Genomic DNA, 18,548 nt, shown 5'->3' with positions numbered 1-18,548 from the left:
ACTGGATCACTATTCAAGAGCTTTGAGGCAATGTTTGGAAGAACCTCTAAATACACTATATTGCCAAAAGTTTACGGACACCTGGTCATAAGTATGGTATTTGCTTTTTGAGCATCACATTGAACATTTAATCGAAATTCACTATAGGATTGAGGTCAGAGCTCAATAGTTGGCCACACAAAATCTTTCACTTTACCCAATGTAAAGCAGATGGAGCTTCATGGAGCTGACTTTGTACACAGGTTCATTGTCATACAGGTTTGTGTCTCCTAGTTCATGTGAAGGGGAGATTTAAATGCTACACCATTTAACACCATTGCCTACAACTTTGTGGTAACATTTTAGTAAGAAATCACATATGGCTGGAAAAGTCAGAGGTCTTAATTCTTTTGTTCATATACTGTAAGTATACACTTTATGTTCGGAAGTATGCTGACACCTGATCGTCACCTTGATCATATGTGCCTTCCCCAAACATCCACTCCAACACTGGAAGCACACAAGTGCCTAGAAATGGTTGATGTGAACAAACTGAAGTGATTCCCAAACAAACTGTTCCCCACCCAACTCTCTACACCTTTACACCCTGTAAGCAGGGTTTTTTTTTTTAACATGGCACCACTGTCTGACCTCACTAATTCTCCTATGGCTAAACAAGCAAAAATCCATAAATCCATACAGAAACATGCTGATAATCTAGTAGAAGTGTAGTAAATGTATCCTTAAATGGGTGTGTACATGTCAGTGACAAATGCAATAGTTACACATATTTGTTTTTTTAGCATTATGATGTTAAAGTTAAATGCACCTGATAACAACTAGCCTTTTGGGGTTTGCTTACACATAAAATAAATACCTAATCCCATGTAAATCATATCTTCATTGTGTTTACTTTGTACACAGAAGAACTGTCATGCTGGAACCGGTTTGGATCTTCTAGTCCAAGTATTGGGAAAATGTCATACTACTGCATCTAAAGAAATTGTTCGCCTTCAACTTTGTAGTAAACGCTTGGGAAAGAACCACATATAACTGAAAAAGTCAGGTGTGCCAATACTTTTTTTTCCCAATATAGTATATGCACATAAGCCATGTCCAGAAAAGAGGATAGAGCAATCGTATTATAAGTGAAAATATTTATCAATTTTTTATATATTTTTCGAATTATAATGAGAACAATATGCTTTCTGCAGAGGATGCAAACAAGTTCAGAGTGAGTGTCACCTGAATGGAGCATTTAGTGTTTGAATGTGCCCAGATCCCCCCTAATACATTTTCTCTTGGGTTGTGAACGCAGTTATATGCGCGCACCTTGCTTTTTCTCTTTTATTTCTTCAGTCCTTCAGTCCTCCTCTTCTTCATTGAACAGATCTATCATAGCTATCAAACCCCCCAAAAAAGTCACCACCTTGGAGTGAAATGTACTGTCAGAGTCAGGAAAGCAGTGTTATTGGTGCTGTAGTGTATGCGCTCTTTGCGCATGAGTTTGACACATCTCAGGTTTTCCCTCTGAAGGGTTAACACGGGCTCCACGCATTTCTCACGTAGGCAGGTATCCCAGTACCAACCCCAACTTAGAGCCAGATGTTTTGTGAAGCCTCTATAATAAACCTCGGAGCAATTCAGAACTGTCATGTGCGCGTAAAAGGAGAGATCCAGGCATCGGCGTCGGATCTAAACGGTTTCTGTTACCACCCAATAGAACTACAAGGACTTTTCTTTTCTTTCCTTTTCTTTTCTCTACACGCTTGATTGGAGCAGGTCCGGTTCTGACAAGGATATCTGGCACCGCTGAAGGCGCACCGAGATCACAGCGATCCTGATTTTCCCGAGAATAACACGCTCCAGTAAAGCCATGCGTCGCTGGATGTGGTTGTTTTTGGTCAGGGAGTTGGTAATGCTGCGCGTCAGAGGCATGGCTTTGCAGAAAGCCGCGTTCTCGCACGCCGGGCTCTGTCCTAACGATGTGAACCCCAACCTGTGGGTGGACGCAATGAGCACCTGTACTCGGGAGTGCGAGTCCGACCAGGTGAGTGCTTCTAAGATCTTTTGTAGAAAACCAACGTCTTCTTTTGCAGATCCATTTCTTTAGAGCACATTTGAGTCATGCATCCAAAGAACAACAAGAGCAATATAAGAAGTTCTACGAGAATCTAAGACACAACCAGGTCCAAACTCTAGAATCAGTGTCATATTAAAAAATATTAAAGAATTATTAGAAAAAATTCCTCGAGGGTTCGTTCTGAACAATAATACTTATGTCCTTTTTTTAAAAAGCATTCATTCACAAATAGAACCAAAGAAAAAATATATATGTAGGTATTTTGAAGAATATACTTTAATAATAAATGTAATGATGATGAAATAAATACTGGAATGCTTTCACAGAATGTGATGTACCACTATGACCACTACAACAACAACAACTACTACGATCACTACTACTAATAATAATAATAATGGACAACACCCTCAATGTCTGATTATGCCTGATTATTATGTCTGATTATAATCTCCCTCTATAGGTATGTGAGACTTTTGAAAAGTGCTGCTCGAATGTTTGTGGGAGCAGGAGCTGTGTGGCGGCCCGCTACATGGATGCGACAGCAAAAAAGGGAGCTGACGGCATACCGAAAAAAGTGACCTGCGATAAGTTCCTGTGCACCCAGCAGGGCTCCGAGTGTCACATCTGGAACGGGCAGCCCACGTGCAAGTGCAGAGACCGGTGTGAAAAAGAGCCGCATTTCACCTGTGCATCGGACGGAATGACCTACTACAACAAGTGCTACATGGATGCTGAAGCATGCTCCAAAGGCATCACGCTGTCCGTAGTGACCTGCAGGTCGCACCCTGTAAACACGAGTCCTCTACCTCCAGGAACGACCGCCCTTCTGACGACCACCCTACTGCTCACCACCCTGTTAGATGTGCAGCCCCCGGTTATTAGTGGCAGCCCAATGGAGCAGTCTGTATTTGTGGGTGACACAGCAAGCTTCCTATGTGAAGTGACTGGCTGGCCAAAGCCTGAGATCACCTGGGAGAAGCAACTGGAGGGAAAAGAGAACACTGTTATGAAACCCAATCACGTGCTGGGAAATGTGGTGGTCACTAATGTTGGACAGCTGGTAATCTATAGTGCTCAACTCGAAGATATAGGTGTTTACACCTGCACAGCTACAAACTCAGGGGGTTCAATCCAAGCCCATTTTCCACTCTCTGTGAAACAAAGAGACCCATTTGAGTTGGAGAAACCAAAGAACCTGTCTTCTTTCCCTGCTGAGGAGTGCAAGAAGGAGCCAGACGCAGGTAATTGCGGTGTTGAGGAGCTCAGTTGGTATTTTGACAGCAAGAGGAACAGTTGCTTCACATTCACCTACGGTAACTGCAATCAGAACCAGAACCACTTCGACAGCTTTGACTCTTGCATGCTGTCCTGCCAGGCCGAACTGTCCGCCCCGTGTGGTCTCCCCAGCCTTCAGGGTCCCTGCAAATTCTACAAACCACGCTGGGCCTACAGCAGCACTCTCAATCAGTGCCAGCCCTTTATCTACGGGGGTTGTGGAGGCAACGACAACAACTTTGAAACCAAAGAGTCATGCGAGGACTTGTGCCCGTATCCTAAGAACCACCGCTGTAAGCCATGCAAATCGCAGCACAAGATGGTGTCCAGCTTCTGCAAGAGTGACTTTGTGATCCTGGGCCGCATGACCGAGCTGACGGAAGAGGAAAGCTCGGGCCGGGCGCAGATCAGCGTGGACGAGATCCTTAAGGATGAGAAGATGGGGCTTAAGTTCATGCAGAACCAACCCTTGGAGGTGACGTTGCAGAACATGGACTGGAACTGCCCGTGTCCCAATGTAACTCTCTCGGACGGTCAGATCATAATCATGGGTGATGTGCAAAACGGAATGGCCGTGCTCCAGCCAGACAGCTTCGTCAGCCAGTTGAGCGTACGGCGACTCCGCAGGCTGCGCGAGGTGATCAACAAAAACACATGCGAAATTCTGAAAGAGTTCCGGGAATAGGGCAGTGCTCTTAGCCCAAGATGACTGCTATTCTTTTGCAAACTCACACGGACAATGACATTTATCAATGTAAAAACTATGCAAAGTATCTATTGGAGAACTCTTCCGTTCCAAAATGACATTTTTTTTTTGTTTACTTCTTTTTTTTAAATCCTTTTCCTTAACTTACTGCATACCTGATTTCATTTTTTCTTTCTTTTTTTTCCCTTTGTTGATTATATATTGTACTCTTGTGTATGAGTAGTGAGTCGTCTAACATCCACAAAATTCCAGGCCAGTTAAGATGTTTGCTTTGACAAGGTTGTATATACAGTATGAGACACAGCTGTTCACCCATGAGACAGTGTTAACTTTCAACGTCTTCATAGGAAACCTGCTAAAATGCCTCGTAGGTTAAAGTGAAAGAACACATTTGTAGGCATAGGAAAGCATTAATCAGACCCATCTGCTAGACCACATCCAAACTGCACCCCAGCTTCAAAATGATATCGATTTAAGGTGGTTCATTCAAGGTATCTGATTCGTTTCATGTCTGAAACTCTAGGACTATTACTGGAGGTGAATGACAATGTCTCAAAAAAAAAAAAACCCGGTCGTAATATACCGTAAAATGCACACTTGTATTATATTTACTCTGAAGTTTGCTTTCGGATATATCTGTGTTTCCATCCTGCCCGCAATTTCTGCCACGACGACCTTTTGATGTACAGCTGGATATTTTTGCAGCGAGGACAATCTTGAAGTGATTTTGTTTCCCTTTTATTTATTTTAACGTATTTTGTTCGCGCCAAACATTCATTTCCTGTAAGCACGTCCACGTTTTTTTTAATTTTGAAATCATATTTGTACAAAATGTCACTGAATGAATAAATAAATAAGTCTTATTGTTTGACTATCATTCTTTTTTTCTTTTCTTTTGTTAGTACCTGCCTTTTAAGGGATTCTGGGAGTTCTGTATAATGATGTATACATGATGGGTATACATTACTCCAAATCCAGACTGGCAGTACCGCATTCTCTTACGAACATAATCAAAACACATGGCAAAGAAAATCAAATTAAAAAGGCAAAGACAATCTTGAGATAATGCCATGAGCATCTTAAATTGTAATCCAGCGTACCACTGTAGATTTATTCATTAATAGAGACTTAAATCATTTTTCTGCATCGCTCTGGACAAGGGCTCCTGCTGAATGCCACGAATGTAATGTAAATGCATGAGCAATAATGGTGTATTTTTAATGCCTTGGAATAATGATTCAATAATGACCACTTGTCCTTGATTGCGTTTTTGACTACAATGATATTCCAAGTATCATTTGCTGCTTTCTTACAGAATAAGCCTCTGCTTAATTCTACCAGATCACCACACACTAAGTGGATGGTCATGCTGTGGAGGCTTATTTAGGGGGAAGCGTGTTTGGATACAAAGCTTGAACATTTGGGAGATCGAACATCCCACCAGCTGGTTTCCGTAGAGTTTTCAAGGGCGGGCTTCAAAAGACAGCTACTGCAGGTGGTGGAAAGCAAATGTGTGACCTTACGGCGAGGAGTGGCAGACTCTAGTCAGAAAGAAAAAGGTAAAAAGGAATGCCTTTATCTATCGCATGCTGTGAGATATTAGGACATAAACAGACCTTCTAATTCCTGGTAAGTAACTGGAAAAAAAAAAATGAGCCGAGCAGGTCAGTACAACATTGTAGAGTTAAACGGACTGGGGAATACCGTCGTCCAAGTGAATCCAACATGTTCGCTTCCTATTCTACTTGAAACTCTCCAATATCGTTAAGCTGAAATGATTCATTATACCAACAAATCCTGCTGGCATCATAAAATTAAATTTACAGCCGTCTGTGTACCTTGCCAGCTCCGCTTTATGGGAGCCAGAAGTACTTCTCTTGTGATCTGCCGAGTGCATGTAAGGTTATGTAAACCTTGTTCTAAGGATTAAGCTTGGCAGTTCCTGTCCACCAATTTCTGTTCCTCCCATTTAGCCCACACAGACACCGGAGGACACAGGCAGTCCAGAGCAGACATATCTATCTTTCACTTACTGTAGAATGATAAAGCCACTGTGCTCTATATCTGTGTGTGTGTGTGTGTGTGTGTGTGTGTGTGTGTGTGTGTGTGTGTGTGTGTGTGTTTGAGAAAATAAGCAAGAAAATGTTAAAATTAAAATTTGTATTCAAGTTTATTGCTATACATTAACCCCAAATACTTAAAATCATTTGTTCAACAGTTTTATTGATAATCCAAGGGTCTATTGATGACCTACTCAACTAGTTTGGGGGGGGAGTTACATAAATGAGTGGTGTACTATGAGTGATGATGTTCTGCAGCAGACAGGGAAAACATGATCTACAGTTAAGGATGATGATACAGTTGCTGAAAAGTAATTTCCGAAACTCAAAAGTGATTTATTGCCTATGGTTCTGTAAATAGTTCAAAGAAAGATTTATATGTAAACCAAGGATCCATCCTTTCAAGAATTCATTCAAGAACCATCAACGCTACCACAGCAATCCTTGATCATTCTGAATGTGACCTTTTTGTCCTCCTAAAACCAGGTTCATCTGCATTAAAGATTATTTGCCTTGCACAAAAGTAAAGGGGTTTATGGGAATGAATGGTGTATAGATGCCCATTGATGGACTGAAAAACAGTACTAACAAAAAAATAAATAGATAAAGAAGTGACTTTGCTGTTTGTATATTCACGGTGTGGATCAACTAGCCTTTAGATAACTTTGGATTAACTGAGCCTGGGGGGCATGGCCTGTTTACGCTTTTGGTCCTTTTGCTATAGCGATATATGAACACTTTTCTATTAAAACTGAAGCAGAAGTCAGAATAAATGTGCGCAAGTCACTGGAACGAAAAGCCAACCCACTAAAAGAATGGTGGATGCAAAGGATATGCCGGATTTCTTTTGGTTAGTGGTAACTTGTTTATTTGGTAAGACAAATTAGATAAGTTCATATTTCCCATATGAATATTAAACAACTAAACACCATTTTAAATACAAACAGGATATTTTTTGACAGGTTTATTCCACCTACTCACCCCCAGAGGTCGCCCTCTCTCACAGAGTATTCTTACCTCACAGCTGTTACCTGATTACACAGTATATACTAGCGACAATAAATCCGAATCTATTTACAGATTTAAATCCTTCTGAATCACTCAGTGAACGGATCTAAAAATAGACCCTCGAGTCACATGAGTCAGAAGGAATTGCGTTCACATTCTGGTTCAATAAGGTTCAGGTTATTGCACTACACACCATGTAAAGCAGATCTTCATGGAGCTGGCTTTGTGCACAAAGGCATTGTCACAGGTTTGGATCAACTATGAATCTCATAAATCAAGTAAATGGGAAAATGTTATTAGACCACATCCTATACAGTTGTAAACCTCCATGTTTGTGGTAAGAGTTTGGGAAAGAACCACACCTGACTGGAAAAGTCAGGTGTCCATAAAGTGTACTTTGTAATTGCAATATGTGTTTTGACTCTTGCATCATTTTTTAATTACAATTCTGATATTGCACATTCATATTTCATGCATTTTCTCATAGAGGTAAATTTTTGTACCTTATTGTTTGTACCTATAAAAGAACATTTATGCACCCCCTAAAATAGAAATGTACCTTTGTGTCCTGGATTAAAATGACATCCTGATATTTTTCCGTAGCATTTCACTGATGTTCAGCGTGCAGAAATGCTATGAAACAGATTGCTGTACTCTGATAGGGCACATCTGAAGCGTTTGTACTCTTTTAGGTACAATCCTGTACCTTAATTTTTCTGTGTATATACAGCAATGCAGTTTAACATCTACCAGAAGTGCAAATAATAGCAATAGTGCAAACTTATAAACACAGCTAAATAGGCAAATATATGTACAGCATGTCTTATACACTGTAAGAGGATACATAAGCGGCAAATAAATATAAAAGGGAAACATGGCAGTGAAAAGTTTACAATTGTTTATTACATTATCAGCTAATAAACTTCCAGCAAATGGATCCTCAAACCCCTGCAGAGTCCTGTGTGTTACAGATATCTGAACTGTGCTTATGTCCATATATATTGTACATATACAGGTAGTCCAGTACTTTTTGTGGAGATGTCGAGACATGGCCTAGCCTACCCAGGAATCCCGAGAAATCAGAGCCAGCATGAGGTAGTATTATGTAATTTGTTATCAAATTACAGTACGATTTAACAAAACAGATCAATTAAAATTACCGCACATTATAAACTACAGTGAGGAAAATAAGTATTTGAACACCCTGCTATTTTGCAAGTTCTCCCACTTAGAAATCATGGAGGGGTCTAAAATTGTCATCGTAGGTGCATGTCCACTGTGAGAGACATAATCTAAAAAAAAAAAAAAAAAAAACAGATATCACAATATATGATTTTTAAACTATTTATTTGTATGATACAGCTGCAAATGAGTATTTGAACACCTGTCTATCAGCTAGAATTCTGACCCTCAAAGACCTGTTATTCTGCCTTTAAAATGTTCACCTCCACTACATTTATTATCCTAAATTAGATGCACCTGTTTGAGGTCGTTAGCTGCATAAAGACACCTGTCCACCCCATACAATCAGTAAGAATCCAACTACTAACATGGCCAAGACCAAAGAGCTGTCCAAAGACACTAGAGACAAAATTGTACACCTCCACAAGGCTGGAAAGGGCTACGGGGAAATTGCCAAGCAGCTTGGGGAAAAAAGGTCCACTGTTGGAGCAATCATTAGAAAATGGAAGAAGCTAAACATGACTGTCAGTCTCCCTCGGACTGGGGCTCCATGCAAGATCTCACCTCGTGGGGTCTCAATGATCCTAAGGAAGGTGAGAAATCAGCCCAGAACTACACAGGAGGAGCTGGTCAATGACCTGAAAAGAGCTGGGACCACCGTTTCCAAGGTTACTGTTGGTAATACACTAAGACGTCATGGTTTGAAATCATGCATGGCACGGAAGGTTCCCCTGCTTAAACCAGCACATGTCCAGGCATGTCTTAAGTTTGCCAATGACCATTTGGATGATCCAGAGGAGTCATGGGAGAAAGTCATGTGTTCAGATGAGACCGAAATAGAACTTTTGGGTCATAATTCCACTAAACGTGTTTGAAGGAAGAAGAATGATGAGTACCATTCCAAGAACACCATCCCTACTGTGAAGCATGGGGGTGGTAGCATCATGCTTTGGGGGTGTTTTTCTGCACATGGGCGACTGCACTGTATTAAGGAGAGGATGACCGGGGCCATGTATTGCAAGATTTTGGGGAACAACCTCCTTCCCTCAGTTAGAGCATTGAAGATGGGTCGAGGCTGGGTCTTCCAACATGACAATTTACCCGAAGCACACAGCCAGGATAACCAAGGAGTGGCTCTGTAAGAAGCATATCAAAGTTCTGGCGTGGCCTAGCCAGTCTCCAGACCTAAACCCAATAGAGAATCTTTGGAGGGAGCTCAAACTCCGTGTTTCTCAGCGACAGGCCAGAAACCTGACTGATCTAGAGAAGATCTGTGTGGAGGAGTGGGCCAAAACCCCTCCTGCAGTGTGTGCAAACCTGGTGAAAAACTACAGGAAACGTTTGACCTCTGTAATTGCAAACAAAGGCTACTGTACCAAATATTAACATTGACTTTCTCAGGTGTTCAAATACTTATTTGCAGCTGTATCATACAAATAAATAGTTAAAAAATCATATATTGTGATTTCTGGATTTTTTTTTTAGATTATGTCTCTCACAGTGGACATGCACCTACGATGACAATTTCAGACCCCTCCATGATTTCTAAGTGGGAGAACTTGCAAAATAGCAGGGTGTTTAAATGCTTATTTTCCTCACTGTATACAGTAAATATGTATGTGGCATTGGGCGCACGGATAAGCGTCGAGTGGAGACTCTGGATACGCTGCTATGTTTGCCTTAATTCTATATAGATTGCACTTCAGAGAACCACTGATGTTTTGTTAAAAATGTTGTTAGCGTGAAGATCCACTAGGTGTCAGCATTGGACAGGCTGTGTTTCTGTAACCCAACAGTGTCTTCACTTACCCACAGGGGGCATTTCAGAAAGCACAATCTCTCAAAAAACTGCATAACTACGACAAATGCTAATGAGACAATAATACTTGAAATATAATATTTTCTAGTTTTAAACGAAATACCTCTATATATCTATATAAAAAGCAATGATGAAAACTGGACTAGAAAACCTGAGCAACTTCGTCATGGGACTTAAGGGGGCTTTTTTTGTCCTTGTTCTGAAGCTTCGTCAGAGTCATAAGGTGCCCCTGGAGCACAGACGGTTAAGGGCCTTACTCAAGGGCCCAAGACTTGCGATACTGATTATTGAACCCCGACCTTCTAATCAGTAACCCAGCGCCTTAACCACTGAGTTCCTACTTCTTAGGATTTTACCTATCCCAGCTTGTCAGGAAGCTGGGATCAGACTGCAGGGTCAGCCATGATTCAGCACCCCTGGGGTACAAACAGTTAAGGGCCTTGCTCAAGGGCCCAAGAGGGGCAGCTTTGCAGTGCTGATATTTGAATCTTATGATCAGTAAACCGGAACCACCTCTTAAACTTGACTCCAGCAGGGGCTGAGACTAAGGGACTGAATATAATTTATTAATATAGAATATAATTAGAAAGTCTTTATTATTATTATTATTATTATTATTATTATTATTATTATTATTATTATTATTATTATTATTATTGCTGCTGCTGCTATAGCAATGTTTTGCCAATAGGTGGAGCTTGTGTTCTCCTCCACGAAGCTGCAGCGCTGTTTATTTTCATGCTTTATTAGCTTGACGTCAACAAAACACAACTGTGTGTGTGAGTGTGAGCATGTGTTTATTTCAGGGACATCACTCACACTCTCACCGTGGTCAAAATGAAAGCGCGTCCAAGTGGACTGATTGCCTCCTCTCTGGAGCAGCTTTCACGATCACGTCAGTAATCATTGCAATTACTGCGTTTGCTCGATCAATTTGCTCTTTGTGTGATGTACAATAAAACGGTTCCAAAACAAAGTGCAAAACACACGACCATGCCGACCTTTCACTAACTGCCCAATCCGAACAGGATATACTTACATAACGCACACAAAAAAAAAGCGAACGTTGCCTGATCTTTCGTTTTACACGCATCATACATACACTTAATTCACTTCTTTGTATCTCAATATTTTATCACGTTTATTCTCTGTGCAGGCTGATCGAGTCTCTGAGCAAGAGATACTGTCGGTGTGGAGTTTTCCCATGTGTACATAGGCTTCCTCTGGGTTCCTAAGTTTCCTTCTACCACCCAAAATCATGCACGTAGTTCATCTTCTAAAGTGCAAACAGGTATGAATGAGTGATATTTTGAAATGACATAACGCCCGATCAATAGTGTGCTGTATTTATTATATTTATTAACCTGCGGTCTGTGGTTTGACTCGATAGTTGAACTATGAATACTGCAACTCCAACACAGTTCCTTGGGGCAGTATGCTGTTTTGCCCTAGTATGTTCATATGCAGGTTAGTAAGTGGCCTGTGGTTGTTTTTACTTCTCTCTCCCTCTCTCCCTCCCTCCCTCCCTCCCTCCCTCTCCCTCTCTCTCTTTCTCTCTCTCTGCAACCTGAATCCCATTAGGCTCAGAGTGGAGAGACGACAGTGTAGCAGTAATGAGGTGCTCCACATCTCCACTGCCCCTTTTCTAGCAGCTGTAAAAAAATAAAAATACAAAAAAAGGAACATTTTGGCCAAAAAATTAAGTCTACACATTTGTCTCCATGATCTAGGTACTTGATCAGCCAACACATATTTGGTGCTCTGGGTGTACAAGGCTAAATGATCTCAGATGGTAGGCTAAGAGAAACATAGTCACAAGTTTAGCATGGATGAAAACTACATACACTAATAAGCCCATTCAATACATGATATACTACATGGACAAACATATTGGGATCTGACTTTTCCAGCCATATATCTTTTCCAGTTGTAGTCAAGTCAAGTCAAGTCAAGTCAAGTCAAGTCAAGTTTATTTGTATAGCGCTTTTTACAACAGACATTGTCTCAAAGCAGCTTTACAGAAATCAACAGTTAAGGTGAATGGTGTGTATTTATCCCTGATGAGCAGATACATTTTTAATCTACACTTAAACTGGGTGAGTGTGTCTGAGCCCCGAACACTGTCAGGAAGACTATTCCAAAGTTTAGGAGCTAAACGTGAAAATGATCTACCGCCTTTAGTGGACTTTGCTATTCTAGGAACTACTAAAAGTCCAGAGTTTTGAGATCTCAGGAAACGTGACGGATTGTAGCATGTTAAAAGACTGAAGAGATACATGGGAGCCAAACCATTTAGTGTTTTATAAGTGGTAGTTTGTAATCTATTCGAAACTTAACAGGAAGCCAGTGCAGGGACGATAAGATTGGGGTTATATGATCATATTTTCTTGACCTTGTGAGAACTCTGGCTGCTGCATTCTGAACTAACTGAAACTTGTTTATTAATGATGCAGGACATCCACCTAGTAATGCATTGCAATAGTCTATTCTGGACGTCATGAACGCATGGACGAGCTTCTCTGCATCAGATATAGATAACATGTTTCTTAGCTTAGAAATATTTCTAAGGTGAAAGAAGGCTGTTTTTGTAACTTGGTTGATATGATTTTTGAAAGACAAGTTGCTGTCTAAAATAACTCCCAGGTCTTGTAGTTAAAGATCTTGAGTGGCCTGCTACAGAGCTCTGACCTCATGCTGAATTGGAATGCTGACTGCACCTCAGGCCTCCTCTCCCTACATCAGTACCTGCCTTTACTAACACCCTTGTTTAACCCAAATATGTTGCAATACCCCTGTGCACAAAGCCATGAAGGTTTGCTTTACATGGGTTGGAGTGGAAGAACTTGAGCTATAGATCTCTGACCCCTCAACCCTACTGAACACCTCTGGGATGAAAGTGAACAGTGAACAGTGACTGTACCCCAGGCCTTCTCATCTTACCTACATCAGTACGTGAGCTTTACCATCACTCCTGTGTCTGAATGAGCACAAATATCCACAGGCACCAAATCTAGTGTAACATCTTCCCAGAAGAGTGGAGGGAATTATAACAGCAAATAGGGACTGGGATGTTCAAAAACACATGCAAATATTATGTCCATAAACGTTTGTCTATATAATGTAGTTTTTGCAACAAAAAAAAAACCCCAAAGAAAATGAATGATTAATTAATGGACACAGATCATACGACCATTCGTATTGCTTTTGGTTGCTTCCATTGGTTTTTCTTCAGGTTGTGAAAATAATATGACCCTTAGATTGACAGAGAACAAAGAAAGTGTGCTCCATTAGATGTTTTTGCTAAGGTGCCACCCACTGTGTTTCTATAGAACAGGCTCCAATCGACACCACTTTCCAAAGCAAAAACGTTGGATTGAGTCGGCATCACCTGGTGATTTTCCTTTGTGGTTCATGAACTATTTGTCTCCAGCTAAAAGAGCATTTAACTGAAATTTTTTTTTCTTCAGAATTCCTGGTGATCCTGTAACAAAATAAGAAACCTGGCCATTGCTCTATCATTGCCACTGGTGCAGTGTTTAGCTTCGCAGTGATGGTCCATATTTTACAAATAAATATGTGATTTACTATTCAACTATTCATTCAGTGATTTTGTTTGGAAATGTATTTGTAATAGAATTGGATATTATCAGAGATTTATTCAATAAATAATGCATTTTATAATTGTTTTATTTGCACACAGTACCATATTATTCTATATCCCAGTTTAACAGCATGGTTTAAAGTCAGTGTGGAGTGTTGTGTGTTCTCCCTGTGTCCATGTGGGGGTCCTCTGGTTTCCTGTTACCACCTGGAAACATGGCAGAAGGACATTGGTTGCTCTGGATTGTTCTGTGTGTGTGGTCTGGTGTACATATACTACACATTAAATTATCCCCGTATTTTTATGTTTTAAAATATCAACAGCCAAAAAGGGCAAAATCCCCAACCTGCAAAAATCTACCAAATGAATTGCTCTCGGCTTCGTTTCAAAATCGAAACACATGCAGTTGATCTCTTTTATCCAGCCACAGCTCTGATATTACATCGTTTGATTGACATTTTTACTATTATAACACAGATGCTCTTACAGTTAGCTCATCTTGCTATTTTGAGTTCAGATTGTGGTTCTCGGGTTAACCTTCCAGAAGCACCTGTCCTTCTGCGTAAATATATTTTTTTATTCAGCAGCTTTTCTGATTGCCTCTATAACTGTTTGTCGGTTGTGTGTCGCAGTGGAGTGTTGAAAATGCTACTCGTACAGATCTAGTGCAGGAGCTGAGCCGGAGGAGCAGGAGGCTAAATTTGGAACAGTGTCGCAGAACATCCTTTTCTTTACCTCAGCAACTTTTAATGGCCATGTTTCTCAAGCGCAGGAGTTATGGACACTATTTTTAGCCAGGCAGATTATTGAGAAACGGTTTGGCTTAACGTTTAACACGATTCCCCCCTGCATGAAGCTTGCACTCTGACATCATGGAAGTATAAATGTTACTAAAAAAAATTGTGATTATGTAGGACAATGCAAGATTTCATCCACCTCATAGATACATAATACATAATATGTGTTTAGGATCAGGAAGGTTTTTTAAATGCTAACGTGACATTTGTTCCATTTCACTACTGGCAGGATCCAAATTATTTGCTTATTTATAGTGTTGCAAATCCTGCTAAACCCTGATTTCCCTTGCTGGTTTGCAGTCACAATCTCTCATGGCCCACAATCCTCTTCTAGAGGCAGCTACAGTGGCCCATGCTGCTTTGAGGTGTGAGTTAGTCAGGAATATTTTGTTGAATACAGAACGGCAAATTTTTTATATTAAAATTATATTTTAAAAAATATATTTTCATATGATATTTAATTAAAACAGATTTCTAACTAAAGGCTCTCCTAATACAATTTTGATTTACATTTTAACGTATTGGTTTATCATTTCTTATTAACTATTTGTCAATGCATCATAAGCCCAATTCTATCCAACAATCAGTCAAACAAAATAGGGATGGGAATGGACATGTACATGTAATTTTATGAATGCAGAAAATGTAGAAAAATCTCAAAAATAATATAATGTCATATCTGGGAAATGTTTTTGAGGTTTTCTAAGAGTTGATGAGTTTATAGTTTTTTTTTATAGGTTATTATACATATATCATAACTAAGAGATTGGCCTGAATCATGAAATAAACGTTTTTAAAAAATCAGCACACTATTGAACATACTGGGGTGGTAGATTAAGTTTAACTTTCAGGCACAGTAAATAATAATAATAATAATAATAATAATAATAATAATAATAATAATAATATTATTGAGCAAGGCCCTTAACCCTCTATGCTCCGGGGGTCCCTTACGAGGGAAATATCAAGGTCCGTGACGTGGGGCCGCCTTCCCGTGGGCTCACCACCTGCAGGAGGGACCGTAAGGGACGGTGCTGTGGGGATTGGGCAGCAGTCGAAGGCGGGGGCCTGCTTAGACTGCTGCCCCCGCGACCCGAATTACGGATAAGCGGGAGAAAATGAATGAATAAATGAATAATAATAATTATTATTATTATTATTGTTATTATTATTATTATTATTATTATTATTATTATTATTATTATTATTATTATTATTATTGGTGGTGGTGTATTTTTCTCATAACTTTAGTACCAACAGGACAGCAAATTTTGATTCCTTTAGTGAACACAAAAAAAATTTTCAAAAGAATTTTGGGCTTGAAATTTGTATTACATATAAATAAATAAAAAAATAAATAAATAAATAAATAAATAAATAAATAAATACATTTATATTACAACAATATTTGCTACTATCCAACCCGCTAATAAGAGATATTACTACATGTAACTTTAAAAATTTTATTTATTTATTTATTTATTTATTTATTTATTTATTTATTTATTTATTTATTTTAGTAGTGAGTTACATAGTAGCAAAATATTTGTATTTGTAGTTGGAGGTGACCTATCAGGCACATTTGTTTTATTTTGTTTCATTAGTCCAATAAACTATTAGTCTGAAAAAAATATGCTGCAATATGTGGGAAATGTGCTTTTTGCCAAGGACATAGTGGAAGACATTGTCTCACGTAACACCTTTTAGATGGATCAGAAATGATACTGTGAAAGTCTTACACAAATGTGCTGGAACTTTGAGAGCTTGATACAACTGTAATTACAATTCAAGAGAAATATTCACATAAAATCAGGTAGAATTCTTTCAGAGAGGAAGAGTGGGAGAGAGAGGGGGAAAAAAAGAACAAAAATGCAGAAAAGCCTGAAAGGGGAGGAAACGCACAAAGTCATGTTGCCCTAGTCCACTGCAGCATACAAGCTCTGGTGGCTGAACACAGGCCAGGAAAATTGTCCCTCAGTACATTGTGAGCAGTCCAGGCCTTCAGTGAGACACAAAGAGCATTCAGCTCAGCTGTCAGAGAGCTGGGACACTGGAGCTCACCTCGGCTTCTTGAGACAAAACCAGACTACTGCAGCCCACTGTCTGAATCAGAGCCTCTTGTCTAAGCTCAGAGCCTGGTACAAAAGGACAATTTCTGGAGAGGATCTTAAGCACTCTGGTGGGAGGAGAGTTCCAGACAGTCATCACAGAGCGACATTTTAATCCTCTCAACCAAACCAAACCCGTCCCCTTAGCAACAAGCCCCTATCATTCAGTCTAGAAACATATGACAAAGGGAAAAACCAACATACTGTCATCATAAAGTGTCAGACCACCATCACCAAGTTCACTCAGTCTCTGTAGAGGGTTTTTCCTGGTTTGGGGTTTTAATAATCACAGGGTGCACTGCCTAACATGTCAAACTCTTGTAAATATCTCTTATGTTGGCATCTGGTGATTTCAAAGGTCATAGCATAGGATTTACACTAATGTCGTACTTATCAAACCATTCAGTGAGTCCTTGTGCACTGTGGATGAAGACATTAGCATCTGTAAGCACTTTTCAACGCAGATCATTAATAAAGCTGATCAGTTAGAATAAGGCACTTTGGAAAAAGAACTATATTTCCCCCATAAAGTGGTTATTTACACAAAATTAATAACACAATAAAGAAATTGCAACAGATTACAAATTCAAAAACCCAACAGCAAAGCTAAGGAAGCAACAGAATTTAAATGTTGGTAGTATTTATTTGTAATAATCACTTTTTTTTTTTTTCAATTGATCTTTGGAATAATTCCAAAACCAGATCAGAGACAATCTCAAAGGTCATTGCAAGGTCAAATATTTTCAATAGACATTTGCAAGTACACCATTGATGTCAATAGGGATGCTTTTGCTGCAAATCCCCCCTCTTTGACCTTGCTGTGACCTCTGGCATTGTTTCTGATCGAATTCTGGAAATGATCCAAAGATTGGGATTGTTTCATAGAAATAGTGCAACCGCTTATTTCCGTAGATACCCCAGAACATCAGACAGACACACGGATAAACTGATGAACAAAAGCGGACGACCCGAAAAACAAAAACTTAAAAAAAAATTGAAACTAAAACAAATTCAGAAGCATGACAGCAAATCAGGAAGCATGACACCGAGATCAAAAATTCGACAAAATTAGCTAAAAACAGAAACGAAAAATCGAGCACTTGTTTCTGCTACGGCTCACGTCAGTGGAAATTAGAGAGCTGGTAGAGCTTTACAATAATAGCTGTGCCGAACATTCTGACATTGCATGGCATTAATATTAAATTTAAGAACATGTTGTTATAAAATATAAGTACAGTTTGCTTTTGCTACGCTAACTACATTGATAATAGCCTAAGAACTACCTTTTCCTTGTGATAGTTATACTTGTGCAGCCAACATGCATGTGATGTTCAATGAAGTCCTACTACTTTCCATTTTGAGTTAATGCCTCTGTTTTTGATTTGCTGAATTTATTGTCTATAGATTTTTGGTTATGTTGAGTTCAAAACTGAAGTATTTCCATTTGAGGAAGTTTTACTTTTTTTTTCCGCTACATTTTTAAGTCAAATATCTTACTTTTTTACTCAACTACATTTTGGGAAATCATTCATTAATATCAGTCTATTTATGGTTCGGTGTGCTGAGAGGGACACTGGAGTCTTTTCACGTCAACTGAGTTGATTAAGGAAGAGTCTTGTGACAAAAATTATAATACAGTAGGAACATTATAGCCTTAATAAATCATAGTACTTTGGACAATCAAGTACATTTATTAAAGTGAAAGTTTTAAGGAAGCACTTTTACTAGAGTTATATTCTACCTACTTTATCTCTACTTTTACTCAAGTACAATGCTGGGACGCGAACTCAAAACTATGCCCTCTAGTGCTCACGTGTATATATGAGATAATTCTCTGGATAAAAGCAGCTGACAGATGGCAAAAATATGCAGTGAGGAAAATAAGTATTTGAACACCCTGCTATTTTGCAAGTTCTCCCACTTAAAA

The 18,548-nt window shown here is 39.4% G+C and overlaps 1 protein-coding gene across 1 annotated transcript; it reads left to right on the top strand.

The window, feature by feature from the left end:
* The first annotated feature begins 1,388 nt into the window (after positions 1-1,388).
* Positions 1,389-4,132, top strand: wfikkn2b (WAP, follistatin/kazal, immunoglobulin, kunitz and netrin domain containing 2b). Its single transcript, XM_083556978.1, has 2 exons — positions 1,389-2,029; positions 2,526-4,132. Exons 1-2 carry the CDS (start codon positions 1,856-1,858, stop codon positions 4,023-4,025), a joined length of 1,674 nt encoding a protein of 557 aa, XP_083413104.1. The 5' UTR covers positions 1,389-1,855; the 3' UTR covers positions 4,026-4,132.
* Positions 4,133-18,548: the final 14,416 nt, after the last annotated feature.

Source organism: Silurus aristotelis (assembly GCF_946808225.1).
Source record: "Silurus aristotelis genome assembly, chromosome: 12".
NCBI lineage: Eukaryota > Metazoa > Chordata > Actinopteri > Siluriformes > Siluridae > Silurus > Silurus aristotelis.
The sequence above is the reverse complement of the archived record's forward strand: the minus strand, read 5'-3'. Positions and strand labels throughout refer to the sequence as shown.

Coding starts and splice junctions, on each gene's coding strand:
- wfikkn2b (XM_083556978.1), top strand. CDS start 1,856: ATGCGTCGCTGGATGTGGTTGTTTTTGGTCAGGGAGTTGGTAATGCTG. Junction 2,030..2,525: donor GGGAGTGCGAGTCCGACCAG/GTGAGTGCTTCT, acceptor CTCCCTCTATAG/GTATGTGAGACTTTTGAAAA.